The sequence below is a fragment of the Carassius gibelio genome, chromosome A18, assembly GCF_023724105.1.
Source record: "Carassius gibelio isolate Cgi1373 ecotype wild population from Czech Republic chromosome A18, carGib1.2-hapl.c, whole genome shotgun sequence".
NCBI lineage: Eukaryota > Metazoa > Chordata > Actinopteri > Cypriniformes > Cyprinidae > Carassius > Carassius gibelio.
Genome location: NC_068388.1, coordinates 3,665,156 through 3,691,992, shown reverse-complemented (window position 1 = coordinate 3,691,992; position 26,837 = coordinate 3,665,156). Strand labels below are relative to the sequence as shown.

General features: G+C 39.8%; 1 protein-coding gene across 1 annotated transcript; it reads right to left on the bottom strand.

The window, feature by feature from the left end:
* Positions 1-840: 840 nt before the first annotated feature.
* Positions 841-26,112, bottom strand: LOC127934209 (zinc finger homeobox protein 3). Its single transcript, XM_052531438.1, has 9 exons — positions 25,946-26,112; positions 16,231-18,957; positions 15,327-15,552; positions 12,288-12,377; positions 11,887-12,008; positions 11,384-11,584; positions 9,876-9,960; positions 4,459-9,714; positions 841-4,358 (listed from the first exon to the last, which is right to left on the bottom strand). Exons 2-9 carry the CDS (start codon positions 18,919-18,921, stop codon positions 3,073-3,075), a joined length of 9,957 nt encoding a protein of 3,318 aa, XP_052387398.1. The 5' UTR covers positions 18,922-18,957; positions 25,946-26,112; the 3' UTR covers positions 841-3,072.
* Positions 26,113-26,837: the final 725 nt, after the last annotated feature.

Here is a 26,837-nt window from a genome sequence, read left to right as displayed (position 1 = left end):
CTGGTGAGTCAAACATTTCTAAATAAAGATTGTTCATGGAAACACTATAAATCTTAGCCAGGACACCTAGTCTCTCTAAGTAAGCTGATAGATAAGTTTCAATCAAATCAACATTGTATGTGAATTTATTTGAATGTATTTGCCAGGTAATGGTTTAACATACAGTCACCTGGTCATTATGGCAAAATAAACCTCTTTTTGGTGAAAGAACACGATCCTGATCACCCTTTTGGTGTTTATTGTAATAATGACCAGCTGACTCTACGTTATCTCTTAAATATACCTTCTATTTGTGAGAATTAAAATAAAATTGTTCAAAAATGTTGATTAACATTACATACAGGTATACCAACATTGATAACATTGGATCCTAAAATTTACATGAACTTCCCTTCCCCCTATTTGCAGAGTAGATCATACTCGGGCATAACTCGCATATAAACCAAAAATATTTTTCCTCTTCTTAATAACCTTGTGCAATATATATATTTAGCACAAGTCAACACTGTTATAAACACCATCGTTTGCTAATACACATGAACTTGAACTTCAGCTGCATTGATTTTGTCTCGTTTAACCTCCATTGATTTCTAGTGCTTTGGCTGATTGCCCGTCTCCTTTACACTGCCTCATCTGAGTAGGGTCCATGCATTCAGATTAAGGATATAGCAGAAAGACACATGATCAAATCACGGAACTTCGATCACTACAAATTTGGTGTGCAAATTTCAGTGAAAATGTGTTACTTGCAGCCTTCAATCTGTCAGAAAGGGGAGTCATAAAAGTCTTTTAAAAAGACAGAGATTACCTGGGTGTTCTGAGGACCATAGAGACATGGCAGATTTTTTAAAGGATTTTATTCACTTTTAACGCTTGTATATAAGAGGACAGGAGACATTAGCCCAGTGAGTCACATGAATAAACACAAGTGCATCATGAACATACATTATTTGGCGATCGCTACAGTAATAACATTTCTAAGAGAACACAGAGTTAACAGTCTCTCACAGCATGTCCAGACTCAGGAGTGAGAGCATACGACACAGTCCCCTTAGAAGTAGAATACAATGAAGAAAACAAAACAAAATCAACTGAAATGACAAATGTGATATTTAGAATGCAAACTTTGTATAAATATAACATCATTGGTTTTCAACATTGGTTGGCTAAGAGGAGAACATAATGTAGTTCATTGAGAGTCACAGTCTTTACAGTCATGTGTGGACACAACTGCAGTGGAACAAGGAGAGTGTGTGTTGTTACTGATGGTTGTCATTAAAGCTTCAGCGAAAAGCAAAATCAAGCATGCATCTTAGTACAAACCTACATTAGCAGCACACTCTATTTCCTCAACAATTAGACCCAGTACATTTAGTAGAAAAAAACGAGAAGATAAGAAACAAAATCTAAAGAGATAACCAGACAAAGAGAAAGGCCAGACACAGAAAAGCAAACTGTGTAATCTCCACCTCTATAATACAAACCTCAATGGCTGCACAACAGTGCTGTCCCACATCCTCAGAGTAAGCTTTCTGTTTTGTTTTGTTTTTATTTTTGGTTCTCTGGTTGTTTCATAAATGAGGTCAGAAATGTTCTAATAAATTAGCTAAAACAGTTTCTCGTAGCTGGCTCCATCATCTGAAAATTAACATTCGTTAAAAACAGTAATATATTCTAAAGTATAAAGTTTTTTTTACATCCTTTGTATGCACCAATGGTAAGACTACTTTATCTTTGGATTTTCCATTAAAGCAATACTGTAAGTTATTATTGTTTCATAATATCATCACTGTAATTATTGTTAGTCATGGCAAGTGCAGAAATGTTAAGGAATACAATACCATGTAGTGAAGGTGAAATAAAACAAAAAAGCTACTGCCTTAAATGTGAAAGTATTCAAGGCAAAAGCAGAAGAAAAAAAATAAGTGCACAATCGAAATGTTCTGCTTAGAAGACAACAAAAATAGATAATATCTTATAGATGTGCATTGATCTAATTCATACACAGATAGGGTCTTTCAACCTGGCTCAGTGCAGGAGAGGAAGTTGGTTGTACAGTGACAATTTTCAACAGCATTAGAGGGTAAATGCTATGTTTTAACATAAGCATGCCTAACAGCCTCAAGTGTCTTAGACTGGGACAATACAAAAGTTAAATATGCAAGTAATTTGTTTTAACCTACCATACAATTAAGTAATTTGAATCCAACAATCTACGCAACACCAAAATGTTCATACATGTATCTACCATTAACATTTTTTTTTTTCATTTTTCAAAAAAAAAAAAAAAAAAGGCTAAATTATATTTTTCCACAATTTACAACAGTCTGCAATACACTTTGTGTCTGGACAAGTACATGTCCAAGAAAGAAAAAAAAAGAAGAAGAAGAAAAAAGAATGTCTACTAGCTTAGTTGCAATTTCAGGACTTTGAAAACAAAACAGAATTAGACATTTTCATAAATTACACATTTCTTTTGGGCTTCATATATTTTCTATTGGTATGTCTTGTAACAGAACAAAATTGAGAGCTGTTGACCTGAGAGAAGACAACATCAAGATACATTACATAACTTCATTAAGCCAATAATAAAATATCTTAACACTTGACAGGGCAAAAATAGTGTGGGCGTTTTATGTATGTTTTATGTCTGTTATAACGTACGCATTATAAACAGACTTTTGGTTAGTTAGGTAATCATGAAACCATCTTAGGTTCTTCACCAGTCTTTAGCTGTGCACCCTTTAGTTTCCAAACACTTTACATATACTCAAGTTTTAGTTAAAAACCAGCATATTAAAATGGAAAAAAAAAACATTCTACTGACACTTGTTTTTGGTTACAAGCTCTGTTAATGCAAGTTGGATCATACAGGATTCAGTCCTTTTAAAACAGTCTGGCAAACTAACTCTGGGTCATAGCTTTCCCCAAGTGTAATCTACAGTGGAGACATTTTGTGTAACTTTCCTCCTGTTTTTTTTTTTTTTTTTTTTTGGGAGTCTTTGATGCAGGCTGTGTCCAAGCCATAAAAACAATGGTTATAGAAGGCATCAAACCTCTTGCTCTAATATATTATAATGAGTCTTGTCCCTCCTCTGACTCGTTGCTGTCGCAACGCCCATCCAAGTGCAAAACCAAGTCAATTGGTTTTACGTGACAAGTCTTTGCAGGGCTTGTCAGGCTTGAGGTAACATTTGAAGGCGAAAGAACATGATGTGAAGGAGAAGCCGGTGAGCTTTGGAGATGTCTATTGGGCTGGTCAGAATTGGTTGGGTTAGGGATGGAGGTTGCAGAAGGAGTCCCTAAAGAAGACTGGGCAGTTGTAGAAGATCTCTGTTCACTGGATGGGTTTGACTGAGAGGTAGATGAGGGACTGATATGAGGTAATTGAGGAGAAGCATGCTCTTTGGCATTCAGTCTCTCTGTAACTCTTTGTATATGCTGAGGGTACTCCAGATGTTTGATGAGCTCTGCATTCCCATGAAGAGACACCTCACAGGCGAGACAGTCATAAAGATGACCATCATTGCCTTCTGTTCTACATTCTGTTTTGGAGACAATACAGTGGCTTAGAAGAAAGTTATTGTCCACTTCTGGCTGCTTAGTGTTGACAGCGTTTATAAAGGGGGAATCTGTGCTATTGGTCGGGCCTTGCTTCTTGTCATGTTTGGATGAAACAGTGTCGTCTGCATTGAGACGAGCAGAGATTTGGCTAGGTTTTGGTTTCTCTGGTAGCTGCACTAAATGTGTCTGTTGCAGCTGCAGTCTTTGTTGCATCAGTGCACCCTGCAGATTTTGTTGATATTGCTGGAGAATGGAGCCCGGGGACAGCCCCATCAGAGCCTGTGGCAAGGCTGGACCATATGGGAACATGCTATCCATGCCAAACATGGGCTGCAGGAGGCCTCCAGGCATAGGTGTTGGAATATGGGGAGAAAAAAGTGGAGGGAAGCCAGGCATCAGACAGGGCAGGAGGGGACTAGGGAGCAGAGCAGTGTGGTTAGTTTTCATTGCTGCATGAAGAGCTTGTAGCTGAGTTGGATCCATGCCACACTCTCTTCCATTATTTGGAGTAGATACTGTTGGTCTGGAAGAGTCTGACTTTTCTTTATTTTTGCGAGAAGAATTTGCACGATTAGAATTACCCAATGGAGTACTGTCAAGCTTGTTTGTGGGAATTCTGCTACTCTCAGTGTCATTTTCTTTGGGAAACTGGAATTCTTGTTCTGTGGTCTTTGGGGTCAAGACAGAGTTGGTTGTGCTAACTACATCTTTATCATCCATAGCTGATATGGCAGAAGAGGGTGTTGTGGTTGGCTTGCAAGTCAGGTCATGTACAGGACGGTCCCTGGAACCTTCTATAAAAATGAATGCATAAAAGAAGTAAGGATTACTAAAGATCTGAATTTTGGTAAGTGAATTGTTAATAATAAAAAAAAGTGTAGGTTAGCCACATACCTGTTTTTATGGAAGGAAAATCTTCAGTCATTGTGCTGCTACCACCTGGCATGCTTGCAGTGGTCTGCGTCTGCAGACTTGAATACATTGAAGACTGGCTCAGACAATGAAGGGCAGTTTGGTTAAGGCCTACTGAGCTCAGCATATTTTGTGGTTGGACAATTCCCAGACTATAACTTGTATTTTTTAGATGATCCTTGGCCTCTTGTTGTGCCATCAGCTGATGAGTAGATATTGATCCTAAATATTCCTTGTCTCTCTCCATCTGGCCACCAAGGGCCTCCTTAACTTTAGTAAGATGTTGCTGGGAGAATACGTGGTCACGTATAGACAAGCAGCTGCTGTATTTAACAGAGCAAAGCGTACACTCTGTCTTAGGTCTATCAATAGAAGTACTCTCTGTGCCAAATTGCTTTGCAAGGCTAAGCTTGGCCTTTTTCTCCTTGGCACGAGCATTCTGAAACCACACCTGAACAACCCTCTTGGCAAGTCCAATGTCATTGCCCAAGGCTTTACATTCAAGCATTGTAGGGGTTTTATAGTCACTAAAGCAGGCTTTGAGCACTTTCACCTGCAGGTTGGTCATCTGAGTGCGGTTGCGCTTTTGACTGTGTCTGTCACTATCACAGCTCTGACTGTTGGAGCTACCAGGGCTTGGTGAAGCTGGATCAGCCAGGCTAGAATTTTCACTGTAATCCAAGACTAAATCATTATCAAAATCTTTAGCATTAAAGCTAATTGAAGGGCTAACCAATCCAGAAGACATCTTTTCATCACTTTCAGAAGAAGCCTCTCTATCAGTGCTGGGAGACATGTGGTCAATACTGCCATGTGTAGCCTCTAGTGAGTCATGTCCTTCACCAGTTGTATGGTCATGGCTTGTGTTAGTGTCGCAGTTATTCAGCTTGCTTTGTTCAAAATTTTGATAAACTGACATAGAAGGCATCTCAAAATCTTCCATACCATCACCTATAAAAGGTTTTGGGCTCAGACGCAGCTGATGTGAAGACCGGTCCATGCTTTTGCACACTGGAGAGTCATCAGTGGAGTTCAAAAACTGAGAATAATTGGCAAAATCAAAGAGTTCAGATTTGATTTGAGAACCTTCCTGATCTTGAGTCATATTAGGAATTGCCATACTACAGCCTGCATTCTTAGCTTCATGCCAGTGACGTGAACGTATATGGGCAGCAAGAGCAGTCTGTGCTTTAAAAAGAGCTCGACAGAATGGGCAGCGACGATGGATTTGAGATGGACCCAGTGCCCGAAATTGGCCTTTCCTCTCTCGAGCTCGGGTGTTCTGGAACCACACTTGAACCACGCGTTTCTTAAGACCAACCTCATTGGAGATATGGTCAAGCATCTTGCGTGTTGGATTGGAGTCCAAAAGATATTTCTGATATAATACCTCCAGCTGCTCAGGTGTTATAGTGGTCCTCATACGTTTGTCTCGCTGGGGTTCCTCCCCATTATTTTCCCAGTCATTTTCGAAAGAACTTGATCCTGCTTTCTCTTCAAGTTTCCTCTTCAGAGAGTTTATGGTTGAATCGGGAATGGTGGTCACTGTGGGTTGATTTGCCACTATCTGGGAAATTGTTCCTGAAAGCAGATGCCTTGCAAGCAGAGGATTAGCAGGATCAAACAGCATAAGAGGCATGTCTACAGGATGGTCTAGGAACTGTGGGGTGGGAAAGTAACTTTGGGCAAGGAAGTGCATTTGCTGGTGCTCTTGCCAATGTTCAAATGAGGGGAAGCTCAATTTGCATTGAATGCAGTGGTAAGGGCTCATATCCTGGGCTGGTTTCTTTTGCTGTTTTTGCTCAGTTGAAGGAGTATCCAAATTACTAATTATAGTTTGGGAGCTCTTTGACGGAGCTGGGCTTGTTTCAGATGTGCAGGAAATCTGTTGTTGTTTAGGAGGTGGGTGAGAGGGAATCTCTTTGCTTACATTTTGGTTCTCTTCACAGTGAGGCTTTGGCTGCTGCATTCTTTTCTCTAATTCCTCAAGCTCAGAGCTGATACTAACAGTCTGTTTAGGGTCAGAGGATGCTTCATTTGTTTGTTTAAGCTCTTCAGTGAGACATGTGTCCATATGCTCAGAATCAGTGAACTTCACATTAGTACTAGACACAGATGAACTGGGGCTTGAGCAAGAAGCTGCTTGTGTAAAGCAAGAGGGTCCAGATACTGGACTATGACACTCAGTCTTAAAATCCACTTCAGTTTCATTCAGATCATTCTGCATTTCCTCCTCATCATCTTTGTAACACTGCTCTTTTTGGTGATTAATAAGATCAAAAATGCACTGAAAAACTACGTTGCATTTCTTACACTGGAAATTGTTGTTGGAAGTACGAAAGTAGCGGTCATTAGATAGGTCTCGACGTTCACTATCCTTCTCTCCTTCTCCTTGGTTCTCATAATTCTTCCGAGCTTTCTGTCTAGCATTTTGAAACCACACCACAATCACGCGGGTAGAGAGGTTAAGCAGGTTGGACAGTTGTTCAAACTCATCATCTTTGGGGTATGCATTGGCATCAAAAAAATCCTGCAATACTCTTAGCTGGTAGTCAGTAAACCTGGTCCTTGAGGACCTCTTACTCCCATAAATCTCTTGTCTTGGTGGTTCAGGAGAGGGTGGTCTAGAATCCACTTTTACATCTTCCAGTGTTGTGACAGGAGGGTTACTAAAGTTATAGGGAGAATCCTTGTTGCGTTGGCGTTCTTTGAATAGAGTGTTCCGAAACCAGTGCTTTATGACCTTATGTGGCAAATCAGATTTGTTGGCCATCTCATGGATTTGGTCCTCATTTGGAGAATTGTTGATATCAAAATACAGACGCAAAATTCTAAGCTGGTCATCTGTGATTCTGGTTCGAGGTCTTTTACTTTGTTGGAACATGGCTGGATTTAACTGCTGTTGATAAAACTGCAACAAATCAGGAGTCAATCCAGCCTCCACTGGGGGCAGATGGACAGGGACCTGAGGGGTTAAACCTTGCAAAGGTATGGGAGGCATAAGGAGTGGGGGGAAGAGTGGTAGTTCCATGGGTAGGGGAATTTGAGCTAATGGAGACTTAACTTGAGGAATGGAGACAGTAGCAGGAGTAGTACTGAGTGTAGAGGCAGGAATAATGGGTTGTACAGGCTGTTGTGGCTGTGGCTGCTGCACTGAAGAATTAGGAATCACAAGAGGGGTAGGAGAAGGGGATGAGACAGGAGAAGCATCTGAAGTTGCAAGTCTCAATGGGAAGATTTTGTCGTATTGCTCCCTGTAGTCTTTAGCAAATTTCTCCAATGACTTGATAGGGAATATGGAATGATGAATCTGCTCTTTATGGCTCTTTAATATCAGTGCATTTGAAAAAAGCTTCCCACAAGACTCACACTCTAACTTCTCCATATCTTCTGAATGACCCACATCTTCAGTGTCCGACAAATCCCTGCCATTTGGTATTGGCTCAGTAAGATTTTTCTGATATCTTTGCTTATCTTCATTGTATTGCATGACTAATTCAAAACCAATGTTTTCAAGCAGTGCCTTTGAAGCATTCCCGGATGCATCATGGGCTATTCTGGGTGGAAGAAACTCACCAAAACCCTCCCCATTGGTTGACATCTCTTTGTGTAGGTCTTCATTTTCTTGAGTTTTAGAACATTGTGTTTTTTCACCGGTGCCTACATTCTCAAATTCCTTTGATTCTTCATTACTGTTTTGCCCATCTACATCCTTCTCAAATGGTAGATCATTAAGTTTCTGTTCATCCATTTTATCTTCATCTTGTTTCCGTTTAGAACCATATTTTGGGACATCTTTTTTGGATGACTCCGCAATATCCTCATTAACATTAGGCTTTATTTTGGTTGCATTTAGCCCAGAACCTTTAAGGTTTACCTCTGGATTCATGCGAAACTCTCCTCCTGGAATAAGAAAAGGAAGAAGCAATTGCTGTTGCTGCTGTACTGGAAGAAGAGCTTCTGTTGCCATAGGAAACGGGTGTAAAAGTGCAGGATTGAATAAATGGGACTGAATAAGAGCAGCCTTTTTTTGGAGCTCTTGCTGGAGATGGACTTGAGCCTGGGCTAACTGCTGTTGTTGTAATGACTGAATCTGTTGTTGCTTGGTAGCTGAATCAAGCATGTTTATCAACTTGTTTCTCAATTCAGATGTTGAAGGATGACTGGTGTCTGGGTTTGCAGGTATGCCTTTGAGTTGATTGTTTTTTTGGTGGCTTAGACAAGCATTGTTCATGGTTGCAGGAGTGTTGGACAATGCCTTGCCTGGGGTAGGGCCAACAGATTCAGAACTAGAAGCAGATGAATCAAGTTTGGATGCACGAGCTTTGGTCTGGTGCAAGACAGAACGCATATGTATCTCTAAGGTTGAACTCTGACTATATGCTACATGGCAAATACTACATTTAAATGGTTTTTGGTCTGCATTGTTAACTGGTTCTTGCAAGCCAGTTGACGTGTCCTGCAGAGATCGTTTAAGTTTGTGTAAGTGTGACACAGAGTTGTAGTGAACCAAGAGAATATTCTTCTGGGTGAAAGATTCCTTGCAAACCGTACATTTAAAAGGCCTTGATGGATCCAAAAATTTCTCCAATGTGATATTCGGACCTTTTCTGAGAGGAAAAACAGGCTGTTTGGGGTCACATTCAACATTATCTTTAACCAAACTTGAATCATTTTCTGTAGGACTTAGTTTTTCCTCCAAATCACATTCTTCATCATCTTTCATCCCATGTTCTTCTGGTAATCCCTCCTCTTCATCAAAAGTTTGGTCTACGCAGATCAGGGTCTCACCCTTCATCATTAAAACACCGTAAAGCTGCTGTATCTGGGTTTCACTTAGGTCCAGGTGGCTTGTCTCAAGGTGTTTCCGGAGGGCCTGCATTGTACGAAAACTGCGTTGACAGAGGCAGCACATGGTCGCAGCTCTTATAGTATGATACCGAGAATGCATCTGCAACTTTTCAGGGGTTTTGAATGCTAGGCTACATTGATTGCACCGGTACTTGTAAATGTGGTGATCAGACATTGCTGTTGGAGATTTCTGGCCATGAAGCTGGTTGAAGTGTGTCTGGAGTGCACTTGAGGATGTAAAGACTTTGTTACAGCCTTTCTGCCAACAAGGAAAAGCAGCATTGTTCTCCTTTGTGGATTCTGCATCTTCTGATGGTTGTTTATAGATTTTAGATGCCTCCAAGTGAGGTGTTGTACCTATCTCAGGTTCAGCATTGGCTGTATTTTCTAAAGAAAAATAAAAAAAGGTTGTGAAATATATCATAAAGCAAAATTCATTTTTAAAAACCTAAAAAACTGTCAAGCTTATTTAAAATTATTACAAATAAAGAACCATGCTCAACCAAGATTAAAAATAAAAACAAACAAATAGAGAGATTTATACTAACCATCCAGTCTCTTTGTTTCATTAACATTTATCGGCTTGTGCATCGGTAAAAACATCTTCTCTGGTAGCACATCTGAAGCAATCACCTGATCACAAGGGAAAAAAGAAATTATAATAGGTTTGTTAAATCCATTTTGTGGATTAATTAATCTCATTATTAAGTCATTTGATCGTTATCTCTGAAAATGATTGGTCATTATGCTGTGTTCCTGCTACATGTGTGCATTAACGATGCATCATGCCAGAGAATAGACCCTTAACTCCAGATGGCAAAATGGAAATGCAGTCATGAACCAAAGTTCAAAGGTTAAGTATGAATGGAAGCCCTCTTTGGTCTATGACAACACGATTAGCTAACTTTGGATATCAAAAATGGCACTTTATTTAACTCCCTCTTTTTCTGTATCCACTCATCTTTAAAATGTGTAAATCAATGCAACTTTAAGGAGGGAGAGGGAGGGAGAGCAACCAAACAAAATGGCTGCTATTTCCAACACAAAACCCACCATTTCAGCAAAGTGCTATATTAAAGGCACATGAGGAAAGCACACAAGTCCTCTTCAAGGTCACATTTAATTTAGAACATAATTACCAGGCACAGTTCATAACGAAAATCACCTAGCACTGGCTCAGAACTAATGAAGCACAATTATTTTCATTACTGTACTTCAGTTCAGCTGGGGAAAGGGGGGTGAGGAACGCAAAGTACCGAAGAGAGAAATCAAGAGAGATGGCAGAACAGAGGGCAAGGAAGACCAAGAAAGATGGGAGAGGGGAGAACACATGAATGGAAAGACAGACAGAAAAGCCTTTTACAAAAAAGCACTCAGCGCTAGCTGACTGAACTGGCAAAAAATGTCTAACCTTTCAGAGACAGTGAGGCATGTCTGCTTGGAGCTCAAACAAGCGCTGTGTGCATTAGTATCAATTTATATTCTGCAGATAAAAAAACTAATTTGAATATTCATTGGATCTGAGGTAGCTACCTCTCCCTTCCCCCAACTCAATGTCGTTACTTGTCTACGTTTGCTCGTGCTGGAGTCACTGAGGGCCTAAACACACCTTCGCACATGCACATTCACAATGTGCTGAACATTTTCTTGCATACATTTTTTACACCATACATACAAATAGAGGTCAACTTATGTTTTTTTTTTAACATCTAGAAAACTGCATGGCTTATAGTCATAGCAAATAAGATATGGCCTACACAAAATAGCACAATTTAAATAAAACACTATGCAATATTTACTAAAAATAGTTATCAAATAATCAAATAATGATTATTTGTCCTGCCCCCTTTATATATTAAGGAAGTTATTTTGTTCAGGGGATTTTATTTGTTCTTACTACGTAACTTTTTTGCAGTGATGATTGTGGCTGGAACTGACCTTGGTTTTGTTTAAAATCCCTGGTTGCTTTATTTCTTTGCAAAATCACAAACTATACATATGTGCAAAAAAAATCTAAATCTACATAATACATGCATACTGTTTCTTTTTTTCTCACCGTGTTGATGAGCTTCTGAGTGCAGTCAGCAGTGACACTGTGCAGATGTGTGAGGTGGGTACGCAAGAGGGCAATACTGTGCAGTGTGTCTTGGCACAATGGACAGCGGACCACTGGCTGAACTGCATGCTGGTTCATCACATGACTCCTAAGACGCTCAATATCAGTATGATGGAACTGACAGAATGGACACTGCCGCATCTGAATGACAGAAAAACAAAAAATCTTCAGAACTAAGGTTTTTTTGTACAATAATAACATACTGTTTTTGCAGTATACTATTCTTTTAAATAATATTAGGCTTTGTTTTTTTCCTGTGCACAATTGTATAGTGATGCATCAGAGATGCAGTGGTATTAAATGAAGTAATTAGGTTGTTTTTCTTATATAAATAATAATATGGTATGTAGCGTGAGTGGTTTTAAAGAACTTATAAAGATAAATAACATGGCAGTATCATGGTACATTTAATAAAAATGAGTGCAGAGCATGTTGCAGCAGACCTCTTCCTGTATTCGTGGCCATTTGCAGGGAGAGGGCTCAGCTGACTCGTCAGATCCAGATGACGGATGCTGAGGACTGCAAGACGACTCATTTTGCTCCACCTCCATTTGAATGAATCCTTCTAGGAGTAGAAGCAACCAACAGAGATCATTTATAAGGGGTGCACATTGTTGCACATTATTAAAAACAGTAAGCTTATTGTAAAACAGTGGTTCCCAATTGGTATCATGGACAGCAGGGAAAACAATGCAAATAAAAATATTTGTCTAATAATATTAAGTTACTGTGTTGGATTTTAAACAAAAAGATAACAATTAACAAGATAAACAATACATCTAATGAAATATCTGGGTATTGAAAAACTGCAACACTGCAAGGTTGGGCAAGAGATTTTAAGGACCTGATTTTTTCTCCGTTCTGTCTCCATTCATATTTCGGTTTTCCTGGTTAAGTTTAGCCTCCGTGGGCGAGTCCATTTCATTCTGATCTCCTTAAAAGCAAAAAAATAAAGAAATACAAATTCAGAGAGTGCATCACATTTGACAAATTCACGATCTGGTGTACTATGTAACTGGTCACTGCATAAAGTCTTATGTTTAAAAGTTTTTTTGTTTTACAATAGCACATTAAATACAATAGTACTCCATGTGCTATTGTAAAACAAGGTTGAATGCAGGATCAAATCCAAACCTATAGGGGTCAGTCACCACTAGCTTAGCTTGGAGAGACCCAACCAACCTGCTCAGACACATTAACACAAAAACAGACTGACACAATACAGTAATAATGCACACCACAAAAGTTACAATTATTGATCCTCTACAGCAAAACATACAAAGACAGATATTAGAAAAGAAAATCAATGAGGAAGAGTTAGGCACCAGCATCAGGAGAGCTTCATTTAACTGGTTGGGATTTTAAAAGTCACAGGAGGAAGATAATGCAGCAGAGGTCAGGAGGGTCACACACAAAGAGTCCATTTCAAAGCACTAATTGGCGAACAATGCTGCAATGAGAGGCTTAAAAAAATTATCTTTATAAAATAGGTCTTTGCATTGTGCCCAGTTGAGGCTGTTGTGCTAGTTGTAGCTTTCTTACCAAAAAAGGCTTTTTTTTTCTAAAAACTGAACTGACTGTATATCTAAAATGTGGGATGACATTTACTGGCATTATTTTGACAACAGCCTTCAGTTTCGGCTTGTTGTTTTTTAATCTTGCCGATGAATCTACAATCAAAAAGAATCCAAAGAGTTGGAAATGCGCATTGACGCTCTGTTGTTCTTTTGCAGCGTCTAAAAGCTTCAGTCGAGCTCCATAGGTACAAAACACACAGCCTCGGGACACACTAAACCAGATACCCCATTCAATGCCCTCCCTCCCTCCCTCTCCTCATCCTCTTCTCTCTTGCTTTCTGCTTTCTTAGCAGAGTGATTGTTCTGCTACATGGGGGAAGGGAAAATAAGAACAGAGTTGATTTGGGTGGATTTTGGGAAGGGGTGGGGGGGCAGTGGAAACAAAAAAATGTATGAGGGTTGTCATAACAGACCAATCAAAGGCAGGCTGAGGTATCTTCTGGTGGTTCTTTGAGAAGGTGATTATGATGGAGGGTGAGAGAGCGAGCGAGAAAGGCCATCTGAACACCAATTATCCTGACAGACACGCTATTGATTTCCTATCAAACCAACACACCCATAAACACAGAACACATAACCTGAAACTGTCAAATCTGCTCTAGTTACGACCGCCCCATTGAGCCCTCTCTCTCAGTCATTTTCTCAAAGTCACACACACTGCTTTGAACCGGACCAAAAATATTAGTCTATTGTTGAGCATCTCTAACAGGGAAAATCACAACAAAGAAGCTTAGTAATGGAAATGTAAAAAAAAAATTTAACAAATACATCAATGAACAACGGCAACTAAATATACATAGCAATGAAGGAAATTATTATTACGGTCACATTCAATTTGCTACAAAATAGTGCATCTGAATTTAACTAATTTAACAGATGAACGGCTGTTTTAGACAAAATGTTTTTTTTTTACCTGCAATAAATCAGAGTAATTAAGGCACAAATATTTTCATTTTGAAACCGCTTTCAAAATCCACTTCAAGACCTAAAGGTGGTTGGTTATGTGTTCGTTCTGAATGGCCATGATGCTTCTGTGTGCACTTCTTTCTGTATGTACATCTTGGACAAAACAGATGGCCGTGGCTCAGTGTGGTGAGGTCATTTTGGCCTGTAATGAAGTGATCAGATGCACCCACACATGCTAACACACTCCAGGTGCACACTCAACACACACTTCATCAGCACTTCCTTCTCGTCCCAGGGATCAATATACAAATGCTCAGCAGCATTGATCCAGTATTGATTATAAATTAGGCAATGCCCTGGTGTTCCTAAAGAGATCAAAAACCAGCTATTCAGCTGTGGAACTCCAGCACGTCATACGCAGCACTGATCCAATATTCCTACAGGTTCAAATTCATACTGAAACAGCTACTCAACTCTCACTCACTGACTTTAGCATTGATTATACATGACACACTGGCTGTTAACATTTTCTTGTACTATGCGTATCACCATTTCTATTCATTGCTAATATAATACTAATATACTGTATTTCATGGTTCATGATTTTTTCCACAATGTTTAAGATTTCTACATTTCTATTAACAATGTTTTTAAGAATATATATCAGGCTTTTTCTGTGCCTTTCCTTTAAAATGTTAATTGGAGAATGTTAATTAACTCATGCCTTGTTAGCGGGTTGCACCTTTATTGGCTGCATTGACTGGCTAACCCTCTAGTTTAGCCTCTTTCTGGCCAGTGAAGGTGTTACAAATGTGATTATTGGCAAGTCAATTAAGAAAATCAATTTCCTACCATTCTATACAAAAAGCACAACACTGACTCTTTCTCTCTATCTTGCACACAAATGCATATGTACATATACACATACAAACAGGCTGGGTGCCAAGGACAGGATTTTGTTCAACTTATTAGCTGAGCTTATTCTGTGTTAGAATTAAATGTTAACTGCCTCCACCATCCGGGTTTTCTAAATTACACCAGTGTAAATATCTGCCCTCTTTCTATTTTTCGGCTTGTCTGTCAGCCCCTCCCCCTCTGGTGTTCTGTTGTGTGTTTCAGAGCCTTGAGAGTCAAAAGCACAACACACAAGGGGCAGTTAAGTCTTTGATTTGGTTTTTAAGGAATTATCCCGGACTTTCTCCCTAACATGAATCTAGCATCAAAAGCCGGTGTTCTGCTTATGATTGTGTTGGATTCTGCTTATTTTCCTCACCTGAAATGTGACTTTAAACTAACTGGTTTGAAGAGAGTTTCTGGTGCTTTGCAAAACCCTTGAAGGTAACACAGTTTTCCATATCCAAAGTTATTTACAATTCACACCGTGCATGTGTGTCTCATACCATTTTCTTGAGCTGAGCTTTTTCGGATTGTGAAGATGGCACCAAGCTCCTCCCCATCCTGCAGACCCTTCTTGATTCGCTGTAGTCTGAGCAGCCCCTCCCCTCTCTGGTGGCTCAATGAATGGGAGTGCTGCACTAAAGAAAGGCTGTTTTGAGTGGAGAAATCACACAGCACACAGTGCAGCCAGACATCTTCAGACTCCTCTCCATCCAGTTGCTGCAAATACTGAGAGAAAGCGAAGATAAACATTAATAATACATGCATGTGTGAGAGTGAAAGGAAAGGAAGGAAATAAGGAGAGAAGTTAAATCAATTAATAAAACACTCTTCTACTTCATCGAGCTCACATTTCAACACCAGTAAATAACATACTCAAGTACTTTAGCAGAAGCCATATATTGACCATATAGTCATAAATTATCCATATGTGGCTTCCTCTAATGTGGACAGCACAATACAGATCAATTCAGGATCAAAACAACCCTATGTAGCTGTTACTTAACATGCTTTGTTCAAATAAACATTAAAACTCTCCTTCTGTCTGAGGTCTGGTGAAAGCAGAGCAGACAGATAAAAAGAAAATGAACCCAGTGAAACATCACATGCACACGCTAATCACGAAAGCACATACACACAACCACGGTGAGAAACACCAGTCCACTTGTTTTACAGAACTCTAAACTGATTAGAGATGTGCTGAGTTAATGGACTACATTAGCAGGAGGGAAAAAATAACATACAATCTATCTCAATTACCAAAGAGGCCATGCTGGCCTTTGGAAGAATTGAGTCACTCAGGGATTCTTGGGCTTTTTGTTTTACTGACAGGAAAATCTTTTTGTTTGGGAAAAGTCCCCAAACTTTTTGTACACTGGGATTCTGGTTTTGAATTGTGAGATTTACCTTATATAGTCTCAGGCTTGACTCGTGTCTGGAGTTCATGGTGTGTAGCTTCAGTTTCTCCAAACTACTCGCCTCGTAGTCACAAGCATTGCACCTGAGCTGCACCTGACTTCCAGCAGCAACACACCTAAGGCGCCACTCTTCTTCCTCCTCCTCCTCCTCGCTGTTTCCATGTTGACCATTGGCTTCTCGAAGGTGTGCAGCTAGCTGGTAGCGCTGTAAGTGTTTGTCTGTCTGGCAATGCAGTTGGAAGTTAGCCCGCAAAGGTGTGGCATAATGGCAAAGGCGACAATGATGGGTGTCTCCGGTTGTGCTCCTCCAGTAGGAATTGGGTAATGATCGCTGCATGGTCAGGTGTTGACTTAGCTCCTCTAGAGTGTCACAAGAAAAGCAGCCACATAGAATGCATTCAAAGAGTTTCTGTGAGGAGATTTCATTGCAGAGCAGTTTAGTCTGAGGTTGGCAGACACGGTAAAGTTCAGTGGTATTGTGCTTACGTTGATGTTGCATGTGTGCCAGGTTCTGCTGCAGTAGAAGCACATTGTGTGTGTGCTTTTCACTGGTCATGTGGATTCTGAGGTTCCGTGCCACATTGGTTTCATAGTCACAGACTTCGCACCGCCACGATGCATGACCTCGGAGCTTAGATGGAGAGGGTGAGTTGGCTTGGGTGGGTTGAGTGAGAGTAGAATGTGAATGGGTTAAAGGGTTGGGCTGGGATGCTGGGCTGTGCGTATGTGACTGCATCTGCAGGCTCTGCATGTTGTTGAGGTGTTTGTCCGATTGCATATGGATGCTCAAGTTGCCTTTGGTGGTGGTGGAATATTGGCAGACTTGGCAGCGGAAGGGCTTGTATCCGCAAGAATATGTTTCACCTCTTGCTAGGCGTGGGTGGCTTTGCCCACTGCTGCAGTATGGGCACTGTTCAGACTCTGACTCTGGGTGCTTCTCCTTCATATGGGCCTCAAGAGTTTGCTGATACTTGTAGTGCCAGTTGCATTTCGGACATTTCAATGTCTTGCAGGAATTTCTGGTGTGTACCAGAGTGGCTTGAATGCCAGAATTGAAAGATGATCCTTGGACATCGTCTCCAGCTGCAACGAAGCCTCCATCACCAGCCATCACCAACCTTCCTCTAGAGGCCGTGTCTTGGTGCCCTTCTTCAAGAGTAGGCTGACCAGTCTGGGTTAAGGTGGGACTGAGAGTAGGCGACGTGGAATGGCTATGATTATTGGGCAGGTCACAATGAGTGACATGTTTGTTATCTTCAGACAACCTGGTGGCAGATTCCATTGCTATGGCGCTACTTTTATCTAAATGATCATTTGGTTCTGTTGCTGTGGCACTCTCTTGGTGGGCAAGTTGTTCTGTAGAAGAGACCGTGGATGGGTTTACCACAACAAGGAAAGCAGGTGCAGGGTCGTGGCAGTTAAAGCTTGTTCCACACTCTGACTCAGAGTCTGTAAGGGTTTTGGTGTTGTTCATAAAGCTGGTTGCTGTTGTTACAGAGTTTGTAGGTTTGGAAATGCTTTGGTTTGACAGAGCAGCTTCAGTAATGTGCTCTTGTCCACTACTGCTGCTAATACTTTGAGCACCATTATCTACAGTGCTGCCTACCTCTAAACACAATCTCCTTTCTCTTACCTCACTACTTCCTCCATTCTTTCTTATCTCATCCTCCTTGCCCCTTTGTGTGCCCTCTCTTCCCAGGGTTGAAGGGTCTTTGGCAGGGCTTGGTACTGAGGTAGCAGGGGAGGTTCTGGGTGAAGAGGGCAGGAGAGGGAGTCCAGGTTTAGAGGTCAGAGCCTCTTCATTTTCTTTCAGTCTTGCCGTTTCCTCTGTGCTGTTCCCAGAAGTCAGAGATTCCAGGTTAAATGGTACCTCAGACTCACAATTCCTTTTTTGTTTTAGGAAACAGAGGAGTGGCCGATTGCCTGGGCCGGCAGGCTTTAAGATGGCAGAGGTGTGTTTAAATGAGAGCAGATGTTGTTCTTCATCACTGAAGGTGATATTGTGTTGCTGAGAAGCATGAGCCCTAAATGAGTGTGTACGGCCAAAGGACAGCCGACACAGAAAGCACATCAGGATGTGTTTGGTTAGACCGGACCATGTCACTTCTGTCTCTGATGATCCTGCCACGTCAGGAGCACTATCTTTGGATTGGCGGGTCACCAGAGCTAGACTCTCACCATCGTCAAGGTTATGCAATTGGAAGACATGAAAAATCTGTGGAGTGGGTTTTTCAGATGAGGAAATGTAACAGGCTCTAATGGAGGATGGATCGCCTAATGAGGAGGAGGGCTTACCACTAGTAAGTCTACTCTCCATCACATAGACAGACCCATCAGGCTGGTATAGGATCTCTCCAATAGGCCTCTCCAAATCATCACATTCTTCCTCTTCATCAGCCTTCTCCACTGCCTTCTCAGCTGCTTCTTTTAACATCTCTCTAGTTGAACATTCATTAACCTGTTTTTCCCTAACTCTTTCTTCATGCCTCCCAGCAAGTCTCTCCTCCTCAGCCTGCCCCACTAGTCCACCCTGCTTGGACAGATTCACTGTGCTCCGATGAATGGCTTGATCTCTGGCCATCAGGAGTGGACTGGGGGCCAGTGGTCTGCAGAGCCCAGGAGGCTGTTGTGTGTGGGGGCCAGACGCTCCATTGTTGGAGACAGAGTCACAACACTCCATTCTCTGAGCTACTGAGCAAATTCATCCCACCCTGGCCTAGAGAGAAATAGAGAATAAAGGGGTCAAATTTAGAATCCAAATCACTTGAATACTGAAACTTTTTAGAATTTTACAAAATTACATATGTATATTAAATTTGACCAGCATAACAAACTTTAGTGTCACTATTCAGAGAGAAGCAACCCTGGAAGGGTGAAGAAAAACAGAAAGAGTTCTAGATTGTGATCAATAGCTATTTGCCAAGCTGTATTATCGAGAGCTGAATATTACATGAAACAATTCCTGGAATCACCAAGATCTGCTCAATTAAATGTCTCTGTCTGTCTCGGCTTCTCCATCTGCATTATATTTCCCTTTAGGCAACTGAGCAGAACACAGGGCCGTGTCTACGGGGGATTGCCCCATGACAGTGCCCCGGAATAAGTTCCCTATTGACTCTAGTCCCAGGTTTCTCCAGAGACATGCCCCTACAGGACTTGATCAGTACAGCAGCTGAAGTGAATTAAATTGAATTCACTTGTTCACACTTACATATAATTAGCTGAGGTATGGTATGCGAATTTGGCGTGCTGTCCGGGGAAGGGCTCCGAGCTCGGGAATGGCCCGAACCTAGAGTACCCCCCCCTTCCCCGTCTATTTATAAAGTGAACTGTAAGTGAGGAGATGGGGTGGAGGAGGGATGCTGATAAACCGTCAATGGATAGAGGTAAGTCAGCGATATTTATACTATGGGATTGATTACTTGATTATGGTCCACCTGTGTTGATTAGGCTAAGTATCTGACGCGCTCCTCCCGAATCTTATTAATAAAATTACATTTATATTAAAGCAGCCTTTCACAACAGCGTTCAACTTACATAAGGTGTCTAAAATAATTGCAATTTAAATGAATGCTAATTAGAAACAGGTTCACATTTGGATAGGCATTTTAATCTTTTATTTTTAAGTTTGTGCTGCTGGTACATTTTACAAATGCAAACATATGATGTTGCTTCTTAGGCCTTCCTTGTAGTTACACCTTAGGCTATAGCTAAATAATTAAAATGTGCTTATAGTTATACTGGATTTATCTACAGTTAACTCACCTAAATAGTGTTAAAACAACAAGCATATGCACAGAGGGTGTCTGAGGATAGTGTAGGGTTTATGAATTGCATTTGGTGGGCTAATTGCTGTTTCTAGGTTAAAGAGTGCGGATTCTTGAACTCAGATTCAAGCTGTTATATTGAGCTCTCTCTGATCCTCTCTACTGGAGGGGGCTAAAGTGCTAATGGGAAAATCAATAGCGTGAATGCTAAGCATCTTACTGGAAGTAAGAGCAGGATGCCAGCACACCAGGCTAAAGGATGTGTTCACTGATTTAGGCTCAAACAGGACCTAAAACTATAGGCTTAAAAGGCCAAAAGCAACCTTTTCAAAAATGAACATAGAAGTCCACTCATTTAAATGCATACAAATATTTACAGAGTGCTGGAGATACATTTTCACAAACACACTGCCATGCTGACACAGACTAGACTTCCTGTACAGATACCTGAATATCCAATCTTATATGTTCTGTGTGTGCATGTGTGTGTGGTGTAATTAGTGATGTATCTCATTAGCTGCTAGGTTAATTATCCATCTATATGGGATACCTGATAGGGGACACACAGCTGGAATCAAGACACATCTTAAACCAATTACTCTTTGTGTGTAGATTAAGACCAAGATGTCGGCAGAGAATTACACAAAACCGAACTAATCCTAATATGAACCCTGACACCAACAGTACCAGCTAACCCTGATAGGTGCACCAAAAAATAAAAATAAAAATTATATACAACAGCCAATGCTCCACACAGAGATCTGATCTCATCATCATCCAGTCTGTCTGGAATAACATGAAGAAACAGAACAAACTGAGACAGACTCAATCCAGAAGAACTGTGGCAATGTCTCCCAGACACTTTAAGAAACCTACTTGTAAAGCTACCTGAAGAACAATGTGCAAGTGCACCTAGGACAAAAGCTTTTTTAACACATAGTGTGGCCATAACAAATGTTTATTTAATTTAGTTAAGTAAATAGAAGTTCATTAATAATATCTATTTATGGCATCATTTTTGACGACTTCCTTCCTTTACAGCATTTTTACACAATGTGCCTAAAACTTACTGCACAGTACTGTAGCTTTGTAGGTTTCTTGGAGACACTGCCACAATTCTTCTTGACTGACTCCGTCTCAGTTTGTTCTGTTTCTTTATGTTAATATGTTATTCCAGACAGACTGGATGATGGTGAGATCAAAGATATATGATGGTGAGATATATGTGTGTGTGTGTGTGTGTGTGTGTGTGTGTGTCTTGAGAAATAAGTAATCATTGAATGTATATAATATGTATATTCAGAGAAATAAACTAATCAATAACCAAACTAACTGACCCCTAAAGAAAGCTGTAACAACACAGTTACTCATTTAAGTGTATTTTTCTGTTCTTTCAATTTGATGTTTACTTTGTTTACTGATTGCATGAAAGGTTGCAAACTTCATATAAATTAAATAGCTCTTATATTTTAAATAAATAGTTTAACCTGACAAAAAAAAAAAAAAAAAGACAACATGGTGTGGGAAGCCCTGCTGTTTTGTTGGAGAGAGTGATTTCACATTCACAGTGCAGTTTGCTGATTCAAGGTCTCGGCTTCCATTTTAATGATAATCTAATGTTACCTCAGTATCACAGCAAAAATACTATTGCACAAATACAAATAACAATTATGAAACATGCTTTTTACATTATGACACAGCAAGTATTTAGATTACAGAGCACCTGAGACATCGTTAAAAAAAGCCACCTTTTGAAACGTTAGTTTTATTTTTGATCTTTTTAAGCACATGCATGAACTCACAAGAATGAAAACTGTTACACGAGTTGAACTGTAAAATGAAAGTATGAAATCAAAGCAATCTTGAACCTGCTAACCCCACACCCTCTCCCCTTCTCTCTTGCAGTCATGCAAACACATACACATTTTCTCCCACTGTATTTAGACAGCTGTCCTCTCTGCTGTGTGCTTGTCTTTGATCTTTGATTTAATGCCCCATTTCCATTAGAGACACTAGCCTATTCAGGAGCAAAACTTCAAAAGAAGGAGAGAAAGAGAAAAAAAAGAAAGAGTGGATGAAAGATTGCGAGAGTGGTGGGGAAAATGTATTACTTATATGATTTAGAAAACTGAGGCCTTAAAATGTTTCTACATTAGTCAGCCAGCAAAGAACAAAATATGCTAACAGGAAGTAAAATGCTGATGCTCTTCCTGATTGACAAGCAAAAAGGAAGTCACAGACAAAAATTCAGGGTCAAAGGTCAAAAGGTAATGCTGATGTTATGGCAGGGCCGTTACAGTGTTGTGATAGTGGTCTCCTTAAAATTTAGGCATGTATTAATAGTTGCATTTGAGTATATAAATTACCGACAGACAGGAACGCAGGCCAGTGTTTCACACATGCACACTAATGCATTCTGTTAAGTATGCTTACAGTAAGTCACACACGCTTCAGTTTCTAGTGTGAAAGTCTGAGCGTGATGTAAACGTATTGATCTAAACTGCAGCAAGACCCGGCGGGATTATGAAATCAATGCTACACTGAAGGAGTTCTTATTCATTTGACTTGATCTTATGCCTCTGACAACGCATGGGAAATGCTTGAGCACACTGCTCTTCTCCAGTCAAATTGCAGCACTTGCTATACACATCTCATGGAAAGTGGCACTGGGAACTAAAGCTTTTATCTGTTAGGATTATTCATGTATATATCCCGCATTCATTACCTGAGTATATGCACTGTGAAATGAAAAAAAAAAGAAAATATTTGTGCAAGATTAACTCCTTTTAAATGCTAGATCATAATCCAAAATCCTGTAGAGCTTAATAACCAGCAAAACAAAAATGCAATGGACTAGCTGGAAAAAAAAATTAAAAAGTATTTTTAATCAGTGGTATTAACAAATGATTTATGCAACATCACAAACGGACAAGAGATTCCATTGTGTTGGAGGACAAATAGGTAGATGATAAATAACATTATTTTATTAATTAATTGGATTGCAAAACCAGACCGAATTAGCTTTTTTGCTAAAACAATAATTGAATAGCCATGTGACTACTGTCTAACAATCCAGATGCACATGCATGAATAGTGCTAATTTTGGTTTCATGTTGAAACTGTAAGCAAAAAAAAAAAAAAAAAAACATTGATACAATATATACATAAAAATACATAACTATCTGTCTATAATACAAATATATAATTTTTTTTAAATAATTTATATATTTTATAAGTCACTGCTTAACTTTACAATTACACTTAATATTAATATTACTACTGAAAATACAAACTGTAAAAAAATGACAACACAATAGTATTGAAGGACATTTGTAAAGACACCAAATAGTCATGCTGAGCAGTTTTCCTCAGTCCTTCAATAAAACCTGTTTTATAGAAATGTAAGAAAAATGCTTATCATACGCAGAACCCCTAGAGAAATATATTTCAGCACTATTTGAAAACACTGCAAAATGTCTCACTGTCTGTCTCCATTTCCAGTCCATTTATGAGAAAAGGAGTTCAACAATTCCATTGACCTTTGCATGACTGTGGTTTATGCGCCTTTTATAAACTATTCCTTTAATCTATATATTCAGCAGCAACGGCAAACAGCGCCGACCTCCTTCTGCCTGGACTAAAGCAGACAGTGTAATATAGTTCAATATTTGCAGTGAATTCTGGTGAGAGTTGACAGTAACGCGGAGGTGAGGCAGAATCACTGATCACCCTCGTTTCTCCCACACACACACACACACACACACACACACAAACACAGTCTGTTTAAGGCGTGGATCGAGAGCAGAATTTGAACTGACAGGCTGGGCCCCCTTGCATTGTTCTCTAGCTGTGTGTGTGAGTGTGTGTGTGTGTGTGTGTGTTTGCACGAGAGGCCTTAGTGACTGATCTTTCGATGTGCCTCACTTCTCCACCACCCCAGCTATTATGATAAACAGAAAAAGTCAAACCCTGAAGGCAGTATGTGCTCACAGACTCACAAACGAACACTCACAATTCATTATTCAGATTTCATGACACCTTATTTGCAAACACAACATCTGCACAATCTTTACCCTGTCCTGCAAGGTTAGAGACTACACTAACACATCAAATAAACATAACATAACATAACCAACACACCCTAAAACGTGTGACTCTTATATGTTTCTGATTTGGCTATGAATGATATAAATAAACATTTATCATGTTTATTCAGATTTTTACAATGCATCCACTAAATATGGTTAACGCAGTAAAAGAAATGCTTCTACGAAACCCTATGGTGAACAATTTCCTTTAAACCCTCTCATTGGCTCAGCACTATCATTTAGACACCGCTACCCTGCGGAGTTCACTTTTCTCTTCTCTCGCTGTGCCCTTTCATCCCATCTTCTTCCTTTCACCCGGTTCCCTAACTCCGTGAACTCTGACCTGTGAGCCAATCCTCTTTCGCCCCACACCATCTCCTTGTGTTTGTGTGCATTCTCAGAAGAAAGAGTCTGTGCTTGCTTCATTTGTATCTGCTCCTCAAGCGCAGGGTTTATTTTCTCGCAGTAGAACTGGTTTCTCCGGTTTAAGCACTCCAATTCAGGCCAAGCATTGATTTTAAACCTAGAAATATTTAGTTTTTATTTAATTTCTAAAAGCGAATATTCTGAAATTAAGGGAGCTAAATGACTAATTAGGGTACTCTCAAAAAAGGTTTTTGTTTTTCTAAATCAAGCTTGAAATTTGTGCTTGCCCAGCTGCTCAAAAGCAAACTATTCAACTATTAATCCAAAAACTATTGTATAATGAATAAAAAAGAAACTATTTGTCACAGTGTGACAGATTCACAAAAGGACAAAAAAACAATACCCAAACACAGTTGGTCACACACAAGCACACACACACACACACACACACACACACAAAACATGTTTATCTAAATGAGGTCATACTACAGATTTGCATTGATTTGATCAATTTAAAAATAATTACAATTACTACATTCCAACTAATTGAAACTTTATTTATGAATCATTTTATCATTGATAATTTATAGATTTTTTTTCCTCCAAAGTATAGGATTGTTGTAAACACACAGAGACACACATAAACTTTTTATTCAAATAAATTTTGAATTTATTCTTGCGTTTTAGAATGTAATAAAATATACTCTTTCTTTGTGAGTCACTTTTAGGTTTTATTATATTTACCTAACTTCTGGGGACAACACACCCACACACGGTCACACACAAACGCACTCACATTCACACACATACAGTTAAGGAATAAATGCAAGCAGGCTTGACCAAACATGCCCAGGACACCAGGACCACCTTAATTCTTCCTCTTCCACCGTCTACGCTTCATTTCAGATGCAAAACCAAAAAGTTACACCCTGACTCCGCTTCTCTCTATAAATAATATACGCTATTGCACGCGCTCAAGTGCGTCGCGACGCGCAGGACGCACAGAGGCTTCGGATACTCTGTATCATATCAGTGCACGGAAGATGTGGACAATACTGATGCATTCGCTGAAATATGCCTGATGCATCAGTGCTGACATGCACAACAACAACAACAGCACTCGTAAAAGCAAAAGCGCACGCACACAAAAGGACGCTACTTCACGCTTTTCGGTCTTTTCTCAAGCAACTAACAAGAGGGCGACAACTCTTGGAGAAAGCAGGTAGGAGAACACCAGAAGAGCTTTTCTAACTTCAAACTGAACTCGCGAAAGACATGCAAAAAAAGTGAACAGGACGCACTCTACATTCGCGAAAATGTCATAAACATGTCATAACAGTAATTAGTAAAAAACTAAAGCAGAAACATGCACAATTATGCAGTTGATTAGTGTTAGCGTTTATACTTGCTGCGTAAATAAATGCGTAAAATGAGTAGAGTTTCGACTGTAACGGAGAAGAACAGTCATCGGATACAAACTTACATTTGGACGCGTCGCTTTGTATTCCAGTAAACACGTTTATAGATCCCATTGGCACAGATGCATGCGTTCACTCATCATGCTGCTGAAGTTAAACGAGGTATTTGACTGTTCTTAAAGCATTTAAAAGGGTTCGTTTCTGGTTCTGCAGACGGCAGACGCGCCCTGGCTTCGGCTCGAGGAAGGAGGAGAGAGTGAAAAAAAAAAATCAGTCCGGTCTTTATTCCTGCTAATTACTTTCGTGTAAAAAAATGGCTGGAATTAACACACTGCGCATGTGCTGATTACACAGTCACGAGGGGAAGAGATAATTAGCTCCTCCTGGATCAATAAGATTCCAGGATGGAAGAAAACGAGAGAGAGAGAGAGAGAGAGAGAGAGAGAGAGAGAGGAGGGAAGTGGTGGAATAAGACTATAGGACAATTTTTTATTTGCACATAAACAATAAAGACGAGTATAAAACAAAGTTGCCGTGAAATGAGAAGCTAAATGATATGCGGAAACATATTCACAGAAATATAGAATAGTCATATGATGAGTAGCCTATGCAGTAGAGAAGGGACCGCGATGTTGTTATAATCATATAATTATGCATGCATTGAATAGCCTATTATTAATATATACATATATAAAACATTTATTTCTGTCAATCAGTAGGGTTCATGGAAAGTTTGAAGCACTACTGAAAGAAGTGCATTTATGCTTAATATGTAATATCGATGTATTGGTTGAATTTTGTATAGAAAAGGAAACTGGATACGATATTCAGTAAAATAAAGGCAGAAGTAATAATTTTAAAATGGAGCATGAAATTATAGCGGTTTATTTTAGTAATCGTCGTTGCTCGGAGATGAATAGCCTACATAAATATGGATAGGCATCCATTTACAAAATG